At 38.9% G+C, this 10,630-nt stretch overlaps 1 protein-coding gene across 1 annotated transcript; it reads right to left on the reverse strand.

Annotated features, from left to right (window-relative positions):
* Positions 1–7,043: 7,043 nt before the first annotated feature.
* On the reverse strand, positions 7,044–8,567 carry LOC108787807 (claudin-8-like). Its single transcript, XM_018557454.1, has one exon. It carries the CDS (start codon positions 8,411–8,413, stop codon positions 7,685–7,687), a length of 729 nt encoding a protein of 242 aa, XP_018412956.1. The 5' UTR covers positions 8,414–8,567; the 3' UTR covers positions 7,044–7,684.
* Between the last annotated feature and the right edge of the window lie 2,063 nt (positions 8,568–10,630).

Raw genomic sequence — 10,630 nt, forward strand, 5'->3', positions numbered from 1 at the left:
TGAACCCAGCCTTAATGGCTCTAAAATTATTGCTCTCACTCCGTTTGCGGCGATATGCAACATGTGCGGCACGTAGGCGCACCTGACGCATATATGCGTCTGTATGTGGGGGGCGCGGACTTAAAAAAAATTTTAAAAAATAAATTTAATGCTTCTTTATTTTTTTTAATCAATCTTTCATTTTTGTATTACTTTTTTTTTTTACATACAACTTTATTGCTATTACATGGGGGGCTAAGAAGCCCCCTATGGGATAGCCAATTTACATGACATACAGCGTACAGACCTTGGATAAGAGGTTGGTGCTTGAAGTGACAACACGGATGGCGCCGTGTCAGATACAGTCCATAACAGAAGTCACCAGCACTCGATGATATGTGCAAGAAGTAAAGCACTTTTTATTGAATCGTCACATGCGTCAAACAGCCAACATTTCGGAGCCACGCAGGGTCCCTTTTTCTGGGCGACATAGTGACATTCTGTGACATTCTGTCACTATGTCGCCCAGAAGAAGGGACCCTGCGTGGCCCCGAAACGTTGTCTGTTTGACGCATGTGACAATTCAATAAAAAGTGCTTTACTTCTTGCACATATCATCGAGTGCTGGTGACTTCTATTATGGATTGGTGACATAAAGGACACAATTTTTGAAGTTGTTTGACAGGGAATATAGCTTTTGTTTCACTGGGGAAGCACTTGAGTGAACATAAGGATTGACTCACATTTGGGAATCAGAATTGGACTGCAAATCACTATTATATGATATGGAAGTTATGTAGTCACATAACAGCTTTTGTTGAAAAGTAGGGATACAGGACATTTTCACGAGTACTTGTACAAGCTGTACAAGAAACAAGCTGCTTCTGTGGTGAGTGATGGTTATAGTGGGAAGTTATACAGAGGAACCTTCCAAATTTTGCCTGCCTCAGAAATGAGGATTGAGATACCACTAGAACCTCAATTGTCAAGGAGCCTGAGCTCTGATAATTAAAAGGATGACATCCAGAGACTTTAATGTAAGTTGCAGAAGAGATTAAGGCCTAGTTTAGAGAATGAGGCCTAAAATATTGTGGGATACTCAGGTCCACTCCTCACCCTCCTTCCCATATTACTCCAAGCAATAAAACCTTTTTCTATTTTGAATATACTAAAGTGATTGGTGCCCATCATTCAAACCAGAGAGAAAAGAAACCATGCCTGAGGTGAATGCATCTAGGACTTTACTGTAAATATATGGACATAGAGCATTCCTGAATGTAGCTATTAGGTAACTGAAGAGCCACATCCCTTAATGTTATGTCTGTTTGGTTAACAATAGCACTATACAAGCGTGAGTCCACTTGTATTGTATCAAGTTGCTGCCAAGAACGACCCCCCCCCTCCGTCGAGGAGTAAACCTTTGTATGTCTAAAATATCATTGACGCTCACAGCTTTTTAGAGATCTACTGAGACAGAATTAAAATAATGACATGGTCAAAATTTGATGAAAATTAGATTTCCTACTAAGTGTGGACCTGAAATTATCTGTGAGAAGAAATGTATAATTCATCCACTGGTAATGTTCCTGAAAGAAATGTTATCAGCCATGATGGAGAGACATGTGGAAATTATACTTATGCAGAATTTGATCGCCAATCTCTTAGTTTTATTGCAGCTGTCAGAAGGTAGGAATCTATTTAATAAGCTGTTTCACAGTTAACATTCTGTGGGTAATATAGCAATAGGAACAGGAGATCTGGTATTACCGGACTAGGCCAAAATATATACTCTAAAGGGATGTGAAGAACTATGATGATGTTATCAGTTGTGAGGTCATGGTATACACCTTCTCAGAGATATGTAGCTTTTATATAAAGGTTACCAGCATGGGCTAAAATGTTTACAGCCAATAAATGACAGTAATTTAGAAGATAGCTGTGGGGAAAATGATTACATAATAGTAAGCATTAGATTTTACATTGCAGTGAGCAAACTCCTAGGTGTATGATAGGTAAAGTGCATGTGAATTATCTGTTAAAGGGTTTAAAGAATAAGTGATCCCACCCTTGCTCTCCGTAGATTAAAGGGCCGCTACTCTGCTGTTTGTTGACATCCAGCGTTGCAAGTCTCCTTCCCCTGGTCCCGTCTGTCTCCCTGCTGTGAGACAGCCCCATAGAAGCCTCAAGAGCTCTAAAGTGCAGGTATGGCCAGCAGAGGGAGCATTGCGGTGCTGGATGTAAACAATAGAAGGACCATGCCCATTGCATCTGGGTAAGGAGGGGTAGCGTGGGATCGTTTATGTCAGGAAAGGGTGAATAAAAAGGATAAGTGCTCTTTATTTTAAGGTACACTTATCACTCTGGCATTGCCTGCAGATTCCAACTCTTTCTAGGTAGGTAATTGCTAAACTTTCATCCCTACTGTCACTCCCAATTCCATATACACCAGCGATATGCTTCTTTGGTATCCTTGACAAGGAAATATGGCCCAGGTACACCAGGATCTTTTTGGAGGAACACTGTTTTTAGCACGTAAAATGGTGGCTGTTAAATGGATGTGACCTGCTGCCAATACAATTTCTCAATGGATTGTTTTGGTTCATTATTATTATTGTTACAGAGGATTTATATAGCGCCAACAATTTGCGCAGCGCTTTACAATAGAAGGAAGACATTACAATCACAATACAATTCAAGACAAGATGGTAAGGATCAGGTAATCCCATGTGAAAAACATATTTATGTGAATAGGATCTAAAAAACACCAGAAAATGTGGGGAGTCTGGGAGGCTTCTGGCATGGTCTTTGATCCCACCATACAAATATGGAGTGTATAACCCACTGTGGTCGCCTTTTTTGTTTTAGCTGTTTGTATATAGTCATATGGAATATTATAATTTGAGTTTTGTATATGATACAAATGCTGTTGAAATTAATGACACAATGGTGAATTTAATTTAATTGTTTACATGTTTATTACTTTCTGTAAACTGTCCTTCTGATAACATGCTGTCAATGATGTTTACAATCTTTATTTATGTGCAATAAATGAAAAAAGTGCAATTATCCTTAAATTTGTTTTGAGAAATACAATGGAAATGTTTATTACCATTGTGCCACTGTTTGTTTTTATGCAAGATAAGGTCATTATTTAAAGTAATTGATGAACATTGAATATGTCTGATCTATGGGGTTCATTTTGGGATGGACTCAAGGTGAAAATACAGAAAAATTGTATAAGTATAGTATCTAAAGAATCTGAATTAAGTACTTGTATGTTTAAACTCAAGAAACTATTAGAAAGAAAGTTGCAATGCTTCTGGCACAAAAAAATTATTTGATAGATATATAGAAGAGGGATTTACTCCCTGGGGCCTTAGAGTACAGATCTTTCCGAATGTAAGAAATGGTAGTCAAGAGTTAAGAACAACATGGGAAGCAAACTTACAAAAATGCTCAACACCAATGATGGACATTCTTGGTGGATATTATCATAAATAAATAGTGATAATAGATGAAGAGATAAAGATCTTGTATTCCTCTTATGGATCACTACTTTCTCTACCAACATTTGAGAAACGAGAAAAATAAATGCTTGCTCATGTAGAAAATTTTAATAAAGGCATCTTCCTGAAAAAAGATCAAAAGTATATTCGGGATAAATGGCGTACTGCACTGGGCAGGCATATAAATGGACAAAGAGACAGGAAACACACATGAATAGGAATATACATAGACATGGTGGAGAATTCAATGATGACTCAGACTCAGGGTTAGAACATTTGCCAGTTTTTAACTATTGTTTGTGTCTTTGTTGGGGGGATTCTCTCACTTTGACAAGCTCTTATTGTTGTGTTTCAGGGACAGGAAATAAAAAAGAAAATCTCACTAAGGGGACAGAAAAAGAAAAGAAATGGCAGTGTTCTTACATATGCCTTACTCTTTTCAAAACAAAACCAAAAAGCTTTGTTTTTGTGAAGGCCACCATCTATTAAAGTGTACAAAAGGACTATCACAAACATAGAAATTATTTAAAACACTTTATTATAATAAATGAAACAAATTGGGACAAATTCAATAAATACACCTGTGCAACAAAACAAATTGGAAATACATTCAATAAAAAAAATGTACAATAATACTATCAAATGATTCAGTCATATAGCGCAGGCATTAATGTGATATTGTGAACACGCAATGTGTTGACTCTGCTCCAATTATGGCCAGCATTAATTTTTCATGGCTAACAATAGTCAATAAACATTATAATAAACATGGATATTTTTGTCAAAGTTTCTGAAATAAGAACTATCTATAGTGTATCTCACCAGCCAGTTCAATCTTAATTAGAAAGGTGGGAAAACACAATTCTTACTTTAGACACTTTGAAAAGTGAGGCCTATTGATTGTCAGCTAGCCGTGGCATCTTCTTTAGGTAATAATCTAATATTTTGACTCCTACAAAAATGCATTATTATCCACAGTGTCATACATTGTACAAAAATTAGAACAAAAAATACTGAAGTCAAAGCCAGAATCATTGTAGCTATAGGTAATAGTCTACAATAAAAAACACTGCTACATTAATAAAGTGCCAACATAATTTGTACTAATACCTGCCCATATGGGATATGAAAGCACTGTCTGTTTTGTCAGACTGTGATTGCTGGCTGCTGTTCTTTTAGTATACTAAGTAGCACTTTGCAGGAACAGGGTAAGTGGAGACCGGTTCTCTTTCTGGGTACTTAAACGTTATTGAGTATGATTGGATTTGAGCTATTAACATTAAAGCAAAGAAAGTGTTAGGTGTTTCTCATAGGGAACACAGGGATTCTATGTTTTCTTTTCTTTTTTTTTTCAGTGTAGGTCAAAGAACAAAAGATAAAAGTTGATAGTTTGCTATTAGGACAGCCCCATTTTTCCTCCTCAATTTTTTAATTGGAACACGATCCCTTTAAAAAAAAAATTTGATCTAGACCGATTTCCCTCATTGATGGTTTGCCTCTATACACACAGGTGAAAAAGCATGGTTGCTGCCCATTTCCTCTTTTATACTGAACATGTATATTGTCCCCCATCCACTGAGAAACTATGGAGAAAAAAATCAAAAAAGCTTGCTCAGCATGTTATCTGGTTTTTTTTTAACATCTACCATTGCTTGGAGCAGTAAACCGATTAACTGTTTTGCTAAAAGCTGAAGTGGAGTGGAAAACTGTCCTACCTGCCTGGTTGTTATGTTGAGTCACAGACTTTTGTATTTTTTGAGTCACTGACATAAAACAAGTATACAGCCCAGGAAATACATTCCAAGTTAATATCTCTAAGTTTTGAAGAAAGAGAGTCACTATGTCAGGCAACTAGCCGATTCAGTAGCTGAGGTAGCAATGGCATCCCCCATATCCCTCCCATGGCTGGTTCCCTTTAAGCGGTGTTCCTTCTTACGCTGCTGTCCTAGAAACCAACCCATGAGTGCCCTATAGTAATTGCAGCTCCATAGATACCCCACATCGGGTGCTTATTGATATCTCCAACTTCCCGCATAGAATTTTGAACAAATCCCAGCATTAAAAAGTTTTCTTCTCTAGTACAACTTAATAGGGTCTATAGCTGTAAGCATAACAAGGTGTAATTAGATTCATAGCTAGCAGAGTGTTAACGAGCCATGGCCACGGCACAGTTTGCACATGCTGCAGAATGCAGAGCAGTTAGTTAAACGTCTGTGTCATGCAGGTTAATTGGACAAACAGGCTCACATACCAAAAAAGGTCAGTGGGAAAATATATCAGCTTTTCCTAAGCATAAATAGATTTGCATAGTGGTGAAGCAGACTCCTTGTTCATAGGTAATTAGCACATACCTGACTTCCGTCCCATCCACATAATTACAGTACAGTGCAGAGCTTAGCAGTAAGAAGAAGTGACAGCGTGTTAAAGGTTGCTCCTGACTTTTTCTGCTGAGATCAGGGATATATGAACTGTTTAACCCTGTACAGCTCAGTTGAAGTCACAGAAAGAGATTGGATAGACTTTGTACTAATAACCCCCAATTTCATAGACCTACCTGCGTTTTTTTTTTAACAGTTTGCAAGGTGTGCAAATATGACTGTACCGTCTAATAAGCACCAGTGCACTCATTAATTGACATGGTCAGACGTGCCCCTTCTCTTTTTCTGCAATACAAGTCTATGTGAGGACATTTGTATTGAGGGGTGCGGCTGTTACTCAGCTCTGCCAGTACATAGCACTGCAGTGTGATGGCAGTTTGCACAGAGTGAGAAAAGATCTTTTTTTTTTTCTTTTTTTTACTAAAAAAAGATATTTAAAGGAAATTGCAAGCAAAAATCATAATAATCAGAGGTAGAGGACTTAAAATAAAATGGTGTGATTCTTTAATTTTGTTTTACCATGCAGTACACCATCAAATGGCTATACAGTTTCTTTAGAATAATAGCAATGCAAATTGTTGCTCTCTATGTGGTTTGGGACTGTAAGTGCTAGAACGTCAGAGCCATGTAACTGTTGTTTTTAATACTATTCTGCTTCCTAATTCTAACAAATAATGTTACACCCATACTTTGCTATTAGGCCATACGCCCAAGGTGCAGCATTATTAGGGATCATCACACCTTATGAAAATAAGTAGCTGAGCTCTGGGAGGAAATTAAAGGTCTATCTCTCCTAGAAGCAATGCAGTTTCATGCAGTTAATGGTGACTTAACAAATAAACATTAAAGGGCAGTTGTACATGCAGATATCACCTTCCAGCACTTCTGCCACCCCATAAGCATAAACATTTGGCTCAGCTGAGTATTCATGTTTACCATGATGGAGGGAGTTAGCAGGATTGGTACAGGCAGATCATGGATGGGAATAATGGAATAGGAAAATGTTTTCCAACCTGACTAATAGTTTCCCCAGAGAGTAGACAGCTGGTAAACATCTGCATGACCTAAGATCAATCCGGCCTAAAACGACCGCATTTGGAGATGTCATGTCTATGGGCAACATTATACTGGTCACACTAACAAGGAGAAGCCCATAGAAAAAAACAGTTTTGCAATATTTATACCAATTATACCAGCAATGTACAAATACAGGGTCAGATGCCCTTTCAGCCTTCTATAAAGAGATTGTGGCTGAAGTAGCTAAATCATTCTGACAGCACTGAGTGTCTAAGCATACATGTCAGTTTTCAAGTTCCAAAGACCATGTGGCAGGCAGATATTAAATACAACCTCTCTAAATCATGTATGATAATGAACTATGTCGATGTATTATTCTTTTTCAACCAGGGCATTGCAAAAAAAAGGGGATATACATATATTTTCAATGTACTGTTAATCCATAATAATGCATTTTTGCAAGTACACTGCATGAAGCTCATAAAGCAGATCCCCATAATAATATCTACTCTTACAATGTCTAAAAGTGCATTTTAAATTTAAGTTAGTTTAAATATTTACTTTAAAACTAGTTTGATCATTACGGCATGTGCATAAAATGCATTATAAAAGTCCAAAGTGGAAACATGAGAGCAAAGTCTCACCCAAGCCCAGTTCGACCCTGAAGAAGCTCCTTAGTGCAGGGCTGGTGGGAAAAAACGCAAGATTTTAGTGGTTCAGGGTAGTGCATCCTGTCTGTTGCAGCCTGTAATCATCTTCTTGCTTATTTTCATTTTAAGGTACATAAATTTCATCAGTTAATCATCAGATGTACTGGCTTCTGGAATACTGGATTTGGCTAGGGGTTTTCTCTTGCGTTTGGCATTGAACATAGACTGGTCTTGGCAGAGATGTTTGAGAGGAGTACACATTGTTTTTGCATCTGTCGTCATCCTCCTCCTCGTCGCAAGGGCGGTACCAGCAAAGTATAGCTCCGGCAATCAGAAGGAAAAGCATGGTGGGCCAGCCCAGAAAAATAGCTTCCCCTATTTCAAGCCTTTGCATTGTTTTGCAGACAGGGTTGTTTATTTCTCGGATGATGTTGCTGGTGGTCCAAACGATTGGAATTAGGACAAGTATGCCAGCCAGAATGAAGCCAACACCAGCAGTTAGAAGTAGACAGTATCTGCCATCACGTGCTCTTCTGCACCATCGGACACATATGAGGGCAACAATAGCTATAATGAAGGCTATGATGGCAATTACAACAGCAAAGGACATCAGGACTCTTCCGGCTTTTAAGTCAGTGGTGATAATCACCAAAGACTCATACTGTTTGCACTCCATAGAGTTTTGATTCTTGGTTATGCAGGTTAACCACAGACCATCCCAACGGCTCAACCATTGCCCATCTATACGCTTATCACAGTTGACAGCGTTTCCTTCGACCATGTAGGATACCCTCCACTGGGTCATCGCTGTCACAATGATGGTCAGAATTGTGCCAATAAGACCCAGAATGAGTCCAATGAGCTGGACAATGAAAAGTGCCATGGTTCTGCAGATGTTTTCTGGGTTTGAAGAATGCTTTTAAATGCAATGATGAGGCTTCAGAATGATTCCTGCAAATTCCTCTTCAGCAAGTCTTTGTGACAATCAGAGGTTTGCTTCTTTGAAGGAGGAGTTCTGGAGTTCTGCGCTGGTTGCCTTTCAGCGTTTCAATGGTGCAGGGCAAGCTCTGCAGGTTGTTTTTATTAATGAAGTCACGTGAAGCATGAACTCTTCGTCATAACCTGCTAACTACGGGCGTGACTGCACTAGGAAATCCCATTTATAATTGTTGCAAGTAAGGAGCTTGAAAGTTGAGTCGAAACTTGAATATATAAACCAAAAAGCATGTTTTTCCATGTGTTATACTAAATAGAAATCTTCCAATAAGCATTTAATGATATACAAGATGTGTCAGGGTAGTCGTCAGGTATGTTACAGTGAAAGTAATGAATTTTAGGCTCATTTCAAGGACAGCTGAAAACAGCTGTCACCATTTTTTTGAAGATAAGGATTATTATTCTGGTTTGTTAGCTTAGTGAAGTCTAATGTCAGAGTCAGGTTGTGCATTTTCACCATGTCCCTGTGAATCTTACTATCATATGGCAGTCAGCAACTAGATAAAGGATATTTTCAGAAAAGAAGTATGTTATGAAGCCTATGAGCAACTGCCATTTATGATTATGGTTATGTGGTTCCTTGTTAAATGCAATGTCTGCAAAAAAGCTAGATATAAACTTTTCTGTAATTTAGGATTACTGATTTAGAGCAATGAGATGTTCCAAAACTTTCTTAGGTGTAATAGAAACCTGACCATCACACCTATATGAACTTGTTTGACATCCCATTCCAACACCATAGGCATACATTTGGAGTTTTCCACCTTTTAGGCCCCGTTCACACCAGTGCGGTTCGGCCGCACGGATTTGGCCGTGCGATCCGAACTGCCCTCGCCCGAACTGCTCCTTGACCCTTTTTTGCCACACTGATCAGTGAGGTTTCCATACAACTTTCAATGGAACTGCAAATCAGTGCGGTTTTGGGCGTTTTTAATTGGGTTTCAGTGCTGAAATGCAATGAAAAACTCCCAAAACCTCTCTTTTTAAATCATCGCGGAAACCGCGCTGATCTACAGCCGCCCTGGTGTGGATGGACTCTTACGCCTATTTAGTCAAAAGAACATTTGTAAGGTCAGACATTAATGTTGGATGAAAAGACCTGACTCCCCATTGGCACTCAGGTATTCATCAGGGTTGAGGTCAGCACACTGTGCTGGCCACTCAAGTTCCTCCTTACCAAGCTCATAAAATCATGTCTTCAAAGAGCTGGCTTTGTGCACCAGGACACAGCCATGGTGGAACAAAAACAATTGTGTAAAATGTCTTTGAAGGCTATAGTATTACAGATCCTTTCCCTGATGATACCTGATCTCAGTTTTTTGGCGGGGTATCCACACACTATTGGGCAAATAGTGTAGGTATGGTGGTAAGGTGTCTATAAAACCTTTGACCATGTTGAGTATCTGTGGCACTTCGTAGGCACTTATCCAATGATGATATAAGTCTGATATCTAGGGGTTGATTTACTAACCTTTTAAACACACCACGAACGTGTATACACCTCTGTAGTGTGTTCCCTCCCAGCATGATCTATGGGAGGAATCAAAACACCTTTGTAGTGTGTACACACCCAGCAGGTGTGTTGTTCAAAGCCCTGCAATGAATTGCAAGGTAATGTGGTGTAAATTAGCTCTATGTTGTGTTGCTTGCGTTGATGAATGCAGGAATGTAAATGCATGAGCTAACCATTTTTGTCTAAACTGTGAAGCAGCATTATATATGCATCATGTGCATGATTTTTCCATATATGGCATTAGTGGAAATATACTTTTAGAGACTTTTTGGTTGATAAATACGTTTTGCTGTGTGAAAATCACACACACCTGGTGTGTGTGTGTGTTTAGGTTAGTAAATCAACTCCCTAGTCTCAGGGATTCAAACCTCCCCCCTACCCCACTTACCTGAACTGCAGGGTACTTCTCCCTGGATTGTCCCATGTATATTTGGATTTGGTTTGGCTGTGCATTGCCCCACTCAACAGCTGCATCATTCACAGATTGTGTGGTGATGTCACCACACTTGTAGTCCATTCATTCTTCCTATAGCCCTATAATCAAAGATCTGTACCTGTGCGCTGGGGCTGGGGGAAGAGTGTGAAGGAGCA

This window comes from Nanorana parkeri, unplaced genomic scaffold, assembly GCF_000935625.1.
Source record: "Nanorana parkeri isolate BGI_ZX_2015 unplaced genomic scaffold, ASM93562v1 scaffold284, whole genome shotgun sequence".
NCBI lineage: Eukaryota > Metazoa > Chordata > Amphibia > Anura > Dicroglossidae > Nanorana > Nanorana parkeri.